The sequence below is a fragment of the Theropithecus gelada genome, chromosome 3 (genome assembly GCF_003255815.1).
Source record: "Theropithecus gelada isolate Dixy chromosome 3, Tgel_1.0, whole genome shotgun sequence".
In the NCBI taxonomy this organism is placed as follows: Eukaryota; Metazoa; Chordata; class Mammalia; order Primates; family Cercopithecidae; genus Theropithecus; species Theropithecus gelada.
Window position 1 is genome coordinate 54,043,145 of NC_037670.1, and position 15,090 is coordinate 54,058,234.

General features: G+C 58.3%; 1 protein-coding gene across 2 annotated transcripts in view; it reads left to right on the forward strand.

Moving 5' to 3' along the window:
* The first annotated feature begins 1,305 nt into the window (after window positions 1-1,305).
* AP5Z1 (adaptor related protein complex 5 subunit zeta 1) overlaps window positions 1,306-15,090 on the forward strand; it is a 16,981-nt gene continuing 3,196 nt past the window's right edge. The window contains exons 1-13 of one of the 2 annotated variants that reach the window (XM_025381199.1): window positions 1,306-1,366; window positions 6,479-6,616; window positions 6,873-7,059; window positions 8,801-8,945; window positions 9,172-9,281; window positions 9,765-9,933; window positions 10,470-10,613; window positions 10,966-11,003; window positions 11,073-11,235; window positions 11,822-12,000; window positions 13,229-13,371; window positions 13,735-13,875; window positions 14,449-14,560. In XM_025381199.1, the coding sequence (XP_025236984.1) occupies window positions 1,326-1,366; window positions 6,479-6,616; window positions 6,873-7,059; window positions 8,801-8,945; window positions 9,172-9,281; window positions 9,765-9,933; window positions 10,470-10,613; window positions 10,966-11,003; window positions 11,073-11,235; window positions 11,822-12,000; window positions 13,229-13,371; window positions 13,735-13,875; window positions 14,449-14,560 (1,710 nt within the window). In that variant the 5' untranslated portion in view covers window positions 1,306-1,325. Of the gene's footprint in view, window positions 1,367-6,478; window positions 6,617-6,872; window positions 7,060-8,800; window positions 8,946-9,171; window positions 9,282-9,764; window positions 9,934-10,469; window positions 10,614-10,965; window positions 11,004-11,072; window positions 11,236-11,821; window positions 12,001-13,228; window positions 13,372-13,734; window positions 13,876-14,448; window positions 14,561-15,090 lie in introns of those variants that run through there. The other variant, XM_025381200.1, reaches the window with a different exon arrangement.

Consider the following 15,090-nt stretch of genomic DNA (forward strand, 5'->3'; position numbering starts at 1 on the left):
AGTACCTAGCACAGATAGGACTCAATCATCGCTTGTCCACTGAATGACTGACTTGGCACAAATTTCCTCGTCCTTTTCTGCCCCAGACAGACACCCCACAAACATGAAGTTATCCTTGATTTTTTCCATTTTCTTTCTCCTTCCTGCAAATTCCTCAATCACAGGTTTTACAAATCCTACCTCTAAATGGTTACTGAATCTGCCTACTTTCGGGGCAACCTCCCTTCCCTGGACCACAACTGCACCAGCCTCCTTTCTCCCTCCGGAGCTTCCCAATCCATTCTCTCCCCTGTGGCCAGAGGTCAGTTCCCCCCTGGGGTGCATTTAAGCCACAGGAAGCCGATCACTGTCCTAGGCCCGCCCCTCCCCACCCCTTGGTCTGGACACCCTCTAGGCTCATCTTAGGCCACAGTCCCCGAAGCCTTCCTCCTCCGGTTGGACCCCCGCCCAGGTCAGGCTGTGACAGCGTTTATCATGACGCTGGCGTGTTGCCCTGTGTCCCCCTGCCGTCTGCAGGGTGGCAAACATCGCCAGGGCGCAGCACATCCTGGGCATCCAACACGTCTGTTAGAATGAACAGAAACTTCCCCTCTCTGAGCCTGTGGCCTCATCTGTAAAATAAAGTTCGCGAGATCCCATGAATATCGTGGGGATTGAATAAGGGATTTTTGTTTTGTTTTGTTTTAAGCAGCAGGAAGAGCGGCGGGATGGGTGCTCAATAAATAGCTCAAAAAATCCCCAAAACTGCCCAGAGCCGCGGCTATTCCTTGCAAACTGCCGTTCGCTGCTGGGCTCAGCCCTGAAGTGGCGGAGTTTGTGTCAGATTTTCAGGTCGTACTTAGCATAGGGACTCCCGCACCACAGAGCTGTTTATGAAACAGACACCAGAACTGGGGCAGTGACACTTCAGGGCCAGCGATACCCTCTCCCAAGGCCCCAGGCGCCCAATATCCGCCGGAATGGTTTCCGGGGTCGAAGGGCGCCGGCGCTGCAGAGTACCGAGGTTCCAGGGTCGCGGAACTCCGCAGCTCCCAGGCACAGATCCGGACCCCCAGCGAGGGCACCTACGCCCCGCCCCAGGGGCTCCACGCCAAAGCCCATTGGTCGGCAACATGTCCCTCCTGTCCACGTGATGCGGCACGTGACGCAGCCACGTAAGGCCGCTGCGCTCACGTGATGCGGTCCCGGAAGTTGACCGGCCTGTGGTGCTGCTGCGCTGCAGCTCGTGGAGTTTCTGCGGTTCGTGCGCGCCTGGTGGCGGTGGTGGCGGTGGTGGCGGTGGTGGCGGTGGTGGCGGCGGCGGCGGCGGCGGCGGCGGCGGCGCGATGTTCTCGGCAGGAGCGGAGAGTTTGCTCCACCAGGCCAGGTGCGGGGCAGCGGCGGCCCCGGTCCTCCTTCCCGCACCTCTCCCTAGGGGCACAGGGGGGGTGGGTCTCACAGGGCAGGGGGGCCCGGTCGCCCGCCTTGCAGGAACCCGACTGGACCCGCCGCCCTCGAGACTTGGGGATCGGAGGCAACACGGCGGCCAGGCGTGGGGTGAGGAGGTCGGGGAGGGTCATGGTGGGTCTCCGGAGGAGGTGACACCTGAGCAGAGGCTTGGTGAGCGAAACCAAGTGGGGTGGAACGCGGTCGACAGTTTAGTCAAAGGCTTGGCGGTGAGAACTCCGCGTCTGGCAGGAAATCGAGCATCCAGGAGCTTTCGTTGCCTCACAGTCAAGAACACAAAGTCACAGACAGCCCGGAGGGCTGCTTAGGAGTAAGGCTGTGTGCCAAGCTGGCAGCTGGAGGCCATCTGAGGGCTTTGGGGAACCGTGGGAGGGTTTTGTGACTTAGAAAGATCGCTCTTGGCCGGGCGCGGTGGCTCAAGCCTGTAATCCCAGCACTTTGGGAGGCCGAGACGGGCGGATCACGAGGTCAGGAGATCGAGACCATCCTGGCTAACACGGTGAAACCCCGTCTCTACTAAAAAATACAAAAAGCTAGCTGGGCGAGGTGGTGGGCGCCTGTAGTCCCAGCTATTCGGGAGGCTGAGGCAGGAGAATGGCGTAAACCTGGGAGGCGGAGCTTGCAGTGAGCTGAGATCCGGCCACTGCACTCCAGCCCGGGCGACAGAGCAAGACTTCGTCTCAAAAGAAAAAAAAAAAAAAAAAAGATCGCTCTTGGCACGGATGTATTTGCTAGGCTGAGAAATCACCCACCAGGCTGCTTCCAGGCTGGTTCCAGGCTGTCTCTGGGCTCCCACTAACGAGTGGGTAGCCCCTTCCTCATCAGCTAGCCAGTCATGGGGGAAAACAGTGTAGGCGAGGACTGAAAAGACTCACGGTCCACCAAACAGGCAAAGACTTCATACTGCATGTTTAAAAGAAGAAAATGCTTACCGGGCGCGGTGGCTCACGCATGTAATCCCAGCGCTTTGGGAGGCCCAGGCGGGCAGATCACCTGAGGTGAGGAGTTCGAGACCAGCCTGCCTAGCAAGAGGAAATCACGTCTCTAGTAAAAATACAAAATTAGCCGGGCGTGGAGCTGGGCGCCTGTAATCCCAGCTACTCGGTAGGCTGAGGCAGGAGAATTGCTTGAACCCAGGAGGCGGAGGTTACAGTGAGCTGAGATCCTTCCACTGCACTCCAGCCTAGGGAACAGAGGGAAACTCCGTCTCAATTAAAAAAAAAAAAAATACAGTCAGAACTACAGCTCCTTGGTAAACGTAAATAAACTTGGTGAGGCTGAGGCAGGAGAATTGCATGAACCCAGGAGGCGGAGGCTGCAGTGAGCCAAGATCGTGCCACTGCACTCCAGCGTGGGTGATAGAGCAAGACTCTATGTTAAAACAAACAAGCAAACCTGGCTTCAGAGCTAGACCAATTGATGGGAAAGATTCGGGTGGTTGAGAGTGAGTGAGGTCTTGAAGACAGGACAAAAATCTCTGATCCAAATAACCCTTAAAATTCCACTCATTAGGAAGGGGACTGGTGAATATGCAGCACCATCTCCCAGCAGCTCAACATAGGCAACCTTCCCTTCAATCCTGGACAGATATGCCATTCATGTGAATGTAGGGACTGTATGAAAATGAAAAATACTCGCATTTCAGCATGCAACATGTTCATCCCAAGGTCCTTGCCAAGAGACAAGGAAAAACACTCACTGAGAACTTCATTCCCAGTCACATTCTGCTCCAGGTCATAAACTTGTGACATGAAAGACAAAATGAATAGCCCTCACTCCCTCACTAGACATTTATTTTTATTTATTTATTTTGAGACAGTCTCCCTCTGTGGCATAGGCTGGAGTTTAGTGGCACAATCTCAGCTCACTGCAACCTCCGCCTCCCGGGTTCAAGCAATTCTCCTGCCTTAGCCTCCCAAGTAGCTGGGATTACAGGTACCCGCCACCACTCCTGGCTGATTTTTTGTAACTTCAGTAGAGATGGGGTTTTGCCACGTTGTCCAGGCTGGTCTCAAATTCCTGAACTTGGCCTCTCAAAGTGCTGGGATTACAGGCATGAGCCACCACACCCGGTCAAGCCACCACTGTTTAAATACCTATTCCTCTGCCTCCCTGGCTCGGTAGGTAGGCGTTTTTGAAGATAGAGTGTGGTTGAATTTTCCTACGTAACATACATGAGTTCCGCAGTTGCCCTCTGTTAGGGTTTCAAGAAGGCTAGTAATCTATCAGGGCTTACCAGTTTTCACAATATACTTAAGCCTGTGATTTCTGGTGATGTTTTAAAATAAATGACTATAGTTTGAGGGTTAAGGTTTGGAGCAGACCAGGCATAGTGACTGGCCCACACCTGTAATCCGAACACTTTGGGAGGCCGAGTTAGGAGGATTGCTTGAGGCCAGGACTTTGAGACCAGCCTGGACAACATAGTGAGACCTGTCTCTACAAAACAGAATTTTTAAAAACTTAGCCAGGTGTGATGGCATGCATCTGTAGTCACAGCTACTCAGGAGGCTAAGACAGGAGAATCACTTGAGCCAAGGAGGTTGAGGCTGCAGTGAGCTATGATCGTGCCACTGCACTCCAGCTCGGGTGACAGAGGGAGACCCTGTCTCCAAGGAAAACCAAAAAGATTTGGAGTGAACTTGAGTTTCTCTGTAAATGTGTCAGAGATACGGAAAGCAAGCGTGGAAAAAGTGATGGAAGATGGCTCTGTAAGGTGAAGGATAAATGGAGAAAGCGGGAAGCGAGTGAAGGATGGGGGCATGGAGGGGTACCCATCAGGTCAGGGGTTTCCAGGAGGAAGAGCCGCAGACTGGAAGCTCAGGAGCTAGTGGGGCGTGTCTCAGGCAGAGGGTCCGTGTGAAGGGGGAGAAGCAAGAAAAACAGGACGTGGAGGCTGGAGAAGGAAGGCGGGGCCGGGGTCTTGTAGGCAGCCTTAGGGTCTGTAGGAGTTTGGATTTGAAAGCAGTGGGGAGCGATTGAAGGGTTTGGGTGGGTTGGCTTTTAGAGAGAAGCTTGGGATTTGGAGAATATGCTGAAGGGAATTAAATCGGGGTGAGGGGTTCCACCTTTCTGGGAAAGATTCTCCATTTTGTGTGTGTGTGTGTGTGTACATATATATATGTATACATACATATGTATGCATATGTATGTATGTGTACATATATATACATATATATTTATAGAGATAGAGTCTTACTCTGTCACCCAGGCTGGAGTGCAGTGGCGCAATCTCAGCTCACTGCAGCCTAATCTTCTAGCTCAAGCAGTTCTCCCACCTCAGCCTTTCAAGTAGCTGGGACTACACCATGCCCAGTGAATTTTTTTTTATTCCTTTTTTTGTTTGTTTTTGAGACAGAGTTTCGCTCTTGTTGCCCAAGCTGGGGTGCAATGGCGTGATCTCAGCTCACTACAACCTCCCGGGTTCAAGCGATTCTTCTGCCTCCGCCTCCCGAGTAGCTGGGATTACAGGTGCCCGCCACCACACCTGGCTGTTTTTTTGTGTTTTTAGTAGAAACAGGGTTTCTCCATGTTGCCCAGACTGGTCTCAAACTCCTGACCTCAGGTGATCCGCCCCCCTCGTCCTCCCAAAGTGCTGGAGTTACAGGTGTGAGCCACCGTGTCCGGCCGAATTTTTTAAATTCTTTTGTAGAGATGGGGTATCACTGTTTTGCCATGGATGGTCTCAGACTTCTGGGCCCAAGTAAGCCTCCCACCTCAGCATCCCAAAGTGCTGGGATTATCGGTGGCCTGGGGAGGGCACAGCCACGTAGGGGGCCCTTCTCAGGGAGTCCCCAGAGTCCCCTGGCACGGCAGCCCCTTTGCACATTATCGGTTCTTTCTTTTAGACTGGGATAGAAACCTAAAAACAGGCTTTCATTTGGGACTGTATTCAGTATCTTACCTGTGGCTTACTAGAGAGATTTATAAATTAAGCCAATTAGTTATTCGAGTAAAAAATTATAATGGGCTTACATTACAATATGTCATAACATTTGTTCTTTAATATATAAGATTTTATTCTCAGGCCAAGTGCAGTGGCTCACACCTGTAATCCCAGCACTTTGGGAGGCCGAGGTGGGCGGATCATGAGGTCAAGAGTTTGAGACCAGCCTGGCCAACATGGTGAAACCCTGTCTCTACTAAAAATGCAAAAATTAGCTGGGCATAGGCCGGGTGCGGTGGCTCACGCCTGTAATCCCAGCACTTTGGAAGGCCGAGGCGGGCGGATCACGAGGTCGAGATCCAGACCATTCTGGCTAACATGGTGAAACTCTGTCTTTTCTAAAAATGCAAAAAATTAGCCGGGCGTTGTGGCCAGCACTTGTAGTCCCAGCTACTCTGGAGGCTGAGGCAGGAGAATGGCATGAACCCAGGAGGCGGAGCTTGCAGTGAGCCGAGATCGCGCCACTGCACTCCAGCCTGGGCAACAGAGCGAGACTCCATCTGAAAAAAAAAAAAAAAAAATTAGCCAGGCGTGGTGGTGGGCACCTGTAATCCCAGCTACTCGGGAGGCTGAGGCAGGAGAATCGCTTGAACTCCAGAGGCAGAGGTTGCAGTGAGCCGAGATCGTGGCACTATACTCCAGCCTGGGTGACAGAGCCAGACTCCATCTCGGGGAAAGAAAAGAATGTATATATATTCTTGTTCCCATAAGCGGAAGGCTTATTGAAGACTTCTTTTGTAAAGCACCTTATTCTGGAGTAAATTTCCTACTCTTGCATGAGGCCCCTAAAAAGAATCGGTTTTAGTCCTTCCGCCCCTGGAATAGCAAAATCTAAGTGCGTGGGCCTCCGTGAGTGAGATTCGTCATAGTGCGCTGCAGCGACGGCTCGCAAAATCCTGGGGTGAGAGGAACCAGCTCGGGGAATCAGCGAATTTATCTGGACAGCCGTGAGCGGTGCAGCCGTGTTCCTCCCACACACTCGGCTTCTCTTTTCTGAAGAGGGATTTTCCCTGCTCCAGGAGTTATCCTTTTTTTGGTTCTGAGCAGTGAGTGCTTCTGGGTCCTGAAGTCCTCTTCTTTGTTTAGGGAGATCCAGGACGAGGAGCTGAAGAAGTTCTGTTCCCGGATCAGTAAACTGCTGCAGGCGGAGGACTTGGGGCCGGACACCCTTGACTCCCTGCAGAGGCTCTTCCTCATCATCTCAGCCACGAAGTACAACCGGAGGTGAGTGCGGCCACGGCTCAGGTCGGCTCCTCACGCAGCGGCCCCAGGAGAACCTGGCCCGCGCCCAGCAGGTCGCTGCAGATGATCCTTGGGGGGTTGAGTCATTTGCCCACTTAAACCAGCGCTGAAGGTCCGTCCTCACGTAAAACGCTCTGTCCACCGGCCCAGGGGTTCCTGGCCAGGTGCTCTGGGGTGCGGGGTGCTCCTGCCACGGGTGTGACGTGTCACTGCCCCCCACGGGCATCTCACCTTCCAGGCTGGAGAAGACATGTGTAGACCTGCTGCAGGCCACTCTCGGCCTGGCCACGTGTCCCGAGCAGCTCCAGGTGCTTTGCGCCGCCATCCTGCGAGAGATGTCCCCCTCCGACAGCCTCAGCCTGGTCTGGGACCACACCCAGAACAGCCGGCAGCTGAACCTGGTGGCCTCCGTGCTCTTGGCCCAGGTAGCGCAGCAGTCACCACCCCAGTTGGCCGTCCTGCCCCAGGGGTCCCGGGGCCTCGGGTGCAGCCAGCAGGCCGGCCTATGTCCCCTCACGGGCACCAACATGCTACGTGGGCCTGCTGGGCTTGCGTACCCATTCCAGTCAACAGGGCATGCTCCAGCCTCAAGTGTGCCAGGCACTCAGCACCGACATGCTTCTAGAAGAAGCAGACACCTGCCGGCTCCGGCGCCCCTGCTTCCTGTCTCCCCTGTTCCGTGGGAAGCAGCCATCCGGTGCTCTCTTGAAGACTCCGTGAGGGTACAGAGCCTGGGCTGCTCTGGTGACATTCCTAGACACGTGTAAGGGTGGCATTGGTGATGCTGATAGAGCAGCAGGCTTCAGCTCCCCGGGCCCCATTCCAGGAGTTTTCAGACCACAGGACTTGTTGGTGTAAGCGGAGCTCAGTAGAGGTGGTGGAGTTTGGTTTCTCAGACACAGCCTTGAGAGAGTGAGTCAGGGGAGGCTGGGCCTCCAGACCTTCTTTTTGGAGTTTTGCTTTGTTTTTTAGAAACAGGGTCTCCCTCTGCTGCCCATTCTAGAGTGCCATGGCGTGGTCAAAGCTCACTGCAGCCTCGACCTCCCTGGCTCAAGCAATTCTCCCACCTCAGCCTCCTGAGTGGCTGGGATTACAGGCATGCATCACCACACCCACTAATGTTTGTATTTTTTGTAGGGTCCCACGGTCTCACTGTGTTGCCCAGGCTGGTCTCGAACTTCTGGGTAGCAGCCTTCCCTCCTCGGCCGGGAGTTTTTGCCAAGTCCATGTCCTCCCTCCCTCTGTGTGGTGAGCAGGCCTGGATGCTCGGCGTGGGGATCCAGGGGTTCACAGGCTGTCTGTGGGCATGGGTTGCCAGGGGTGCAGAGTCTGCTGGAAGGTTGCGGTGGAGCCGGGGTTTTCCCTCCGTTCCCAGCCTGCAGCGTCATGAGCCGCCTCCCGTGCTGGGGTGCAGCCTGCGGTTGCTTTAGTTCTGTGTGGGCGAGAGCTTGTGGGCCCCAGCGTACCCAGGGCGTCCTGGTTGGTGCCCAGCCCCCTCACCTCACAGAGCCCCTGCAGGCCACCTCCAGGCCTCCGAGATGACCCCGGTAATGCTGTGGTGGCTCCTCGCCTTTGGGACAAGATGACTCTGGCTCTCGTTCATTTCATCAGCCCTTTTCCTCATGCAACTCTCACTTTTTTTTAGTGGAAGATAATCTTGCAAAACTGCTGCCAGTCACCAGCGGTGCACCCCCCGCCAGGCACATGGCCTCCCAGCCACCAGGCGCCCTCCTCCCTCCCCTGATGGCCCTGCCCCTGTGCTGGCTGTCTCTGGTGCTGCTCAGATGTTTCAGCATCTGGGTGTGTGGAGTGAGGTGGGCGGTTTAAAGACTGGGACTCCACACTGGAGGCCCCGCAGGACGGGGTGTCCTGTGGCTGTGACCAGGCCCATGGTGGCCACCATTGTGTTTTTAGCATTGAATCAGCCATGCCCCTACCCAGGCCCCCTCCAGCCTCAGCGATGCAGCTCCCAGAGAAAGAGGCTGGAGGTGGAGCAGGCACCTTGCGGCCCTGGGTGGGCCTGGGTGTGACATCCTCCCTGCCACCTGCTGGACCGGGGTATCGGGGACCGATGCTTCTCAGGAGTGTCACACAGACTTCCGAAATTGGGGGAGCTGGTCTCCGGCACAGGCCAGTACCCCAGCGCTTGCCCTGTCTGATTTGAAGGGTGATAGAAATGAGGAGGTCAGTGCTGTGGGCCAGGGCGTGCTGCGAGCACTGGAGAGCCGGCAGCCTGAGGGGCCCAGCCTCAGATACCTCCTCCCCATCATGGCCAAGGTCGTGGTCCTCAGCCCGGGCACCCTCCAGGAGGGTACGTGGGGCCCCTCCCAAGAGGCTCTTCGGGGTCTGCCTTCCCGGGTCTTTCCTTGAGGGCCCATGGTGGGTTGGGAGTGGGGAGCGAGTTGGGGACATGGGGAGGCCCAAGGACCTGGGACGTTGTAGGATTCTGTTTTCTGAGAAAAATCGGCCAGTATTCCAATGGCCCGGGCATCCATAGGATTTAACCTCACCTCCCCATGCCACTCTACCCACTGCAGACCAGGCCACCCTGCTCAGCAAGCGGCTGGTCGACTGGCTGCGCTACGCTAGCCTCCAGCAAGGGCTCCCGCACTCCAGCAGCTTCTTCTCCACACCCAGGGCCCGGCAGGTGAGCGCGTGAGGCCGGGACTGTTCCGGAACCGTGGGGAACAGAGTCACAGACAACCCCTTCCCGGGAGCTCCTGTGCCCACTGTGGCCAGCCCTGCCTAACAGGTCCCCGTCGGCTCCTGTGCCCACTGTGGCCAGCCCTGCCTAACAGGTCCCCATCGGCGCCTGCTATCATTCCACAGGATCCAGGACAAGCCTGCCTCTGCTGCAGGAGGTGCTTGGGTCAGGCGGGGCCGCAGCCACTGACCCGCGTGGCTCCGGGGGTCTGCGCGTGGGTTCACTCCCCGGGCCGGCGGAGAGGATGTGTGATGCGCGTCTGCCTGGGGTCAAGTGGGGACGGTGTTTTTACATCACACAGGGCGGGCCGCTGCCCGGGCTCACATGCAGGCAGCTTCTCCTCCACCTCCTGAGGAGCTCGTACTAAAGGCTGGCGTTTTTCCCAGCCTCAGCCCCTCCACCCACCCCTGCCTGTCCTTCCCGCAGCCGGGCCCCATCACCGAGATGGACGGGGCGGTGGCCACAGACTTCTTCACGGTGCTCTCCACCGGCCACCGCTTCACGGAGGACCAGTGGCTGAACGTGCAGGCCTTCTCCATGCTGCGGGCATGGCTGCTGCACAGTGGCCCCGAGGGCCTGGGCACCCTGGACACAGGTGTGCTGGGGGTGGGCCGACGTCAGACAGCGGTGGGAGGCAGGCGCACTGTGGATTGGGCGCGACGGGGACACAGGCGGAGGTGGGAGGGACACAGGTGTGCCCAGGACACAGCAGAGGTCAGGGCTGGGCAGTGCAGCCTGCTGACCTGGAGCTAACCCAAGAACACTCCCTGGCCAGCACCATTGGGGCCCAGGGTCAGCACTGGGGATCCTCTGGACACCTCATGCCCCTCACGCGATGTGCAGAAGTCAGAGCCGCCGTTTAAGGCCGGCTCCCTTAAGGTTGCTGGGGTGACGCCGGTGAGCTCCTCCCAGCTGCTCTGTGGACTTGTTGGAGAAGAAGCCTCAGCTACCCGGAAGGGCGGCTGTGATGGGGAAGCTGCTGGGTGGGTGGACGTCCCAAGACAGTGACGCGTCACGTCCCCTGGGAGGGGCTGTGGCCTGTGCTCTCCTCCTGCTCTTCCAAGCAGGGCAGCGGGCATGTCCCAGCCCAGGAGCCACACATCGGCCTGCTGAGGTTCCCTCCTCCCGCAGATGACAGGTCAGAGCAGGAGGGCTCCACGCTGTCGGTGATCTCCGCCACCTCCTCCTCCGCCGGCCGCCTGCTGCCGCCCCGGGAGCGGCTTCGGGAGGTGGCCTTCGAGTACTGCCAGCGCCTCATTGAGCAGAGTAACCGACGTGAGTCCCCCGCCCAGGGCACTGGCCTCCACCTGCTCTGCAAGGTGACCTGAGGCTGCACATCTTCCCTGAGCTGCTGCTCCACAGAGCGGGATCCTGGGTGGCCGGTTTGGAGCAGGCCTGTTTTTGCTTCTGGGGTCAGCCCTGAGTGTTCTTCGGGCTCCACCCCAGCCCCCAGCCCGGCCTTGTCCCGCCTGGGCCCCTCAGCCTCAGTCCCACTCAAGTCCTCCTAGGGGCCTGTCCCACTGCTCTGCTCCTGGTCCTGCCTGGATCTTCCAGGACACAAGCTGCCCCTCACTGGGCTGCTCCCAGGCTGAGACAGAGCCAGCTGACTTCTTCCCCTCCTTCCTAGGGGCCCTGAGGAAGGGGGACTCCGACCTGCAGAAAGCTGTAAGTGGCTGGGGATGGGGGGATGGGAGGCGGTGACTCGGCCCTTCTGATGTGGCGTGTGTCCCACAGTGCCTGGTGGAGGCTGTGCTGGTGCTGGATGTGCTGTGCCGGCAGGACCCGTCCTTCCTGTACCGAAGCCTCTCCTGCCTGAAGGCCCTGCACGGGCGGGTGCGTGGGGACCCGGCCTCTGTGCGGGTGCTGCTGCCCCTCGCCCGCTTCTTCCTGAGCCACGGTGAGCCCGGGGCGGGGTGGCGCTGACTCTCGGGGCTCTGTTCCTGCCTTTGGTTTTAGGATGGAATTTCCTCTTCCCTTTTTTTTTTTTTTAATTGTGATTGAATAGAGACAGGGGTCTTGCTATGTTGCCCAGGCTGGTCTGGAACTCCTGGCCTCAAGCGATCCTCCTGCCTTGGCCTCCCAAAGTGCTGGGATTACGGGCATGAGCCACCGTGCCCAGCTCATATTTATTTTTTATGGATCACTGTGCTAGATGTTGGTAATTTTTAAACTTTTAAAATAGGGAAATAAACAGAAACTCTCTTTGCTGAGTCCCTAGCCTGGGAAACCCGAAAGTCTAGGAACCAGCACCTTCCAAAGAATGTGCCATAGTTTGTGTGACTCATGAGCTGACCGTGTTCCTGGGTGAGGGAGACTGAGTGCCACTTCCCAAGCGTCCCGGTGTAGGATGCCTCGGAGCCCTTGGTGTCCTGGAGAGCAGGCCCAAGACTCAGGGGCCCTAACCAGCCATAGAGAAGCACGGCCAGAATGAGGTCAAGCGTGCATCCAGCAGACGTGCACCCTGACGGGCCCTGGTCTTGCAGGGGAGGCAGCTGCAGTGGACTCGGAAGCCGTCTACCAGCACCTGTTCACCAGGATCCCGTTGGAGCAGTTCCACAGCCCCATGCTGGCCTTTGAGTTCATCCAGTTCTGCAGGGACAACCTCCACCTGTTCGGCGGGCACCTCAGCACCCTCAGATTGAGCTTCCCCAACCTCTTGAAGGTACATTTGGGCGTCCCTGGGTGCCAGGGTAGGGGCGCAAGTGCCTGGGACTCCTCCCCTCTTTCCAGTGGGGTTCAGGGTGAGTCCTGGCTGAGCATAGAGCCCTGTGAGTCCCGGGCCTGGAATGCAGGGTGCAGGGTGAGGTGGGGGTCCGGGGTGCCCATGCAGCATCACGTGAACAATGGTGCCGTCCAAGAACTCCCTTGTGGTTGTTTTGGGGAGGGGGGTAGTGCCACAAGATGGTGAGTTTGTTCTCACAGCACTGGGGCAGGGCTGCTGGCTAGTTGGATCCCTCCCCCAGGAGCCCTGCCTGGTGCCTTGGGCCCTTGGGCCCTTGGGTGCCATTTGCCTTTTTTTTTTTTTTTTTTTTTTTTTTTTTTTTTTGAGATGGGGTCTTACTCCTGTCACCCAGGCTGGAGTGCAGTGGCTCAATCTCAGCTCACTGCAACCCCAGCCTCCTGGGTTCAAGCAATTCTCCTGCCTCAGTCTCCCGAGTAGTTGAGATTACAGGCATCCACCAACATGTCCAGCTAATTTTTGGTATTTTAGTAGAGATGGGGTTTTGCCATGTTGGCCAGGCTGGTCTCGAACTCCTGACCTCAGATGATCCTCCCGCCTTGGCCTCCCAAAGTGCTAGGATTACAGGCATGAGCCACCGCACCCAGCCTGGTGCCATTTGCTTTTGAAATGTCTTTTGCAGCCTCACCTCGCTGTAAGGTCTTTTCAGCCCAGGTGGGGAATCCTTTTTCTAGAGAAAAACCAGGACAGTGGGAAATGATTGACCTGTTGGTACGAAAGTAGATACAGGCCGGGGGCGGTGGCTCACGCCTGTGATCCCAGCACCTTGGGAGGCCAAGGCAGGAGGATCTTGAGGCCAGGAATTCAAGACCAGCCTGGGCAACACAGGGAGACCTCTTCTCTACAAAAAATAAACAGCCACACATGGTGGTGTGTGCCTGTAGTCCCAGCTGCTCAGGAGGCTGAGGTGGGAGGATCACTTGAGCCTGGAGGTTGAGGCTGCAGTGAGCTATGATTGTATCACTGCACTCCAGCCTGGGCGACAGAGCAAGACCCTGTCTCAAAAAAATCAAAAGCGGGAGGAGGCAAATGTCGAAGCCCTCCTAGGGACTGCAGGTCTGGGACAGCAGTGGGGCCCTGGCCAGCTGCTCCCTCTGCCGCCCGCTCCACAGCTCCGAGCCCTGTCCAAACCCCTGCGCTGTGCCCGCAGTTCCTGGCCTGGAACAGCCCACCCCTCACCTCCGAGTTTGTGGCGCTCCTCCCGGCCCTGGTGGACGCTGGAACGGCCCTGGAGATGCTGCATGCGCTGCTGGACCTGCCCTGCTTGACAGCGGTGCTGGACCTGCAGCTCAGGTGGGCCCCTCACCCTCCGCCAGTGCTGCCTCTCCAGACAGCTGGTTCCACACACGGGGCCCCCTCCTCACTGCTCCTGAACCTACACCAGGGACCCTCCTCCCTCCTCACCAACACCTGACCAGTCCTCCCCTGCAAAGTCACCTCCAGGACAGGGCGTGTCTGTCACCCTTGGCAGCCCCTGCGCCCCGGAGTTCCTCACCTGTCTTCACACACAGGCCTGAAGCCTCCTGTGTCCCCAAGCCCTTCCCAGCACCCGAGGCGCTCTGATGTTAGGGACACCTGCCATGTGTCTCCTTGATGGGGGTGCCCTGGAGGGCAGGGGCCGCATTCCAGCCTGGCCTTGGGCGTCTGTCCACGCAGGTCATCGCCGGCTCCATCCGAGAGGCCCCTCTGGGACACCTCTCTCAGGGCCCCCAGCTGCCTGGAAGCCTTCCGGGACCCGAAGTTCCAGGGCCTTTTCCAATACCTGCTGCGCCCCAAGGCCAGCGGCACCACCGAGAGGTAGGGGACCCTTGGGCCAGGGGACCACCAGGGGCTCAGAGAGCCAGGCTACAGCCACTGGGGTGGGGCTCGCTGCTGGGCCCTGGGCTGAGGCCAGGGTGCTTTGTGCCCAGACAAGGCTGCGTCCCTGACCTGGGGAGCAACTGTCATCGCCACTGCAGAGGCCTTGCTTGTGCAACACAGGTCTGCCGGGTGCGGGGCCTGCTCTCAGCTCTCTGCTGCCCACATCAACCCTTACAAGCCTGCGGGTCGGCCCTGTGGGTGCTCCATTTTGCAGATGGAGAAACTGAGCCTGAGCCCAGAAAGCAGGAGGCCTGGGACCAGCCCACAGGCCTCTTGCCCTCGGCGCACATCAGCCTTTGCCCCAGTGGCTCTACTGTCCCGGGTGTGCTGACACCAGGGTTCTCCCCAAACCCAGGGGAGCAGGAGGTCCTGAGAGGCGATGAGCGAGGATGGGAGTGGGCTCAGCTGTGCAAGAGGGAGCAGTGGCAACGTGGCCCCGGCGCCTGGCCCTTGCCTGTGGTCACCAGGTAGGGGAGCGGGCGGCTCTTATGGCTACACCTGTGTTCTCAGGTTGGTGCCGCTCTACCAGCTGCTGCAGCCCATGGCCGGCTGCGCCCGTGTGGCCCAGTGTGCCGAGGCCGTGCCCACGCTGCTGCAGGCGTTCTTCTCAGCGGTGACCCAGGTGAGCTCGCCATCTGGGGCCCCCCATTCCCATGGGCCTCACACACAACCGAGGGGCAGGCCAGAGCCAGCACCGTGGGGTCCTCCTGAGCTCTGCAGAAGGCTCATCCCACCACACCTGCCATCCACAGCCACTCTGAGGGTCAGGGAGGCACAGGGACATGGCTGCACGGGCCACAGTCCCAGCAGGCCCCGGCCCCCGTCCCATCTCCTTCATCCCCACAGGCCCCGTCCCCCGTCCCATCCCCTCCATCCCGGCAGGCCCTGTCCCCTGTCCCATCCCCTTCATCCCCACAGGCCCCGTCCCCTGTCCCCCGTCCCCTCCCCTTCATCCCGGCAGGCCCCGTCCGCCGTCCCATCTCCTTTGTCCCGGCAGGCCCCGGCCCCCGTTCCATCCCCTTCATCCCGGCAGGCCCCGGCCCCCGTTCCATCCCCTTCATCCCCACAGGCCCCATCCCCCGTCCCCCGTCCCATTCCCTTCATCCCGGCAGGCCCCGGTCCCCATCCATCCCCTTCATCCCCACAGGCCCC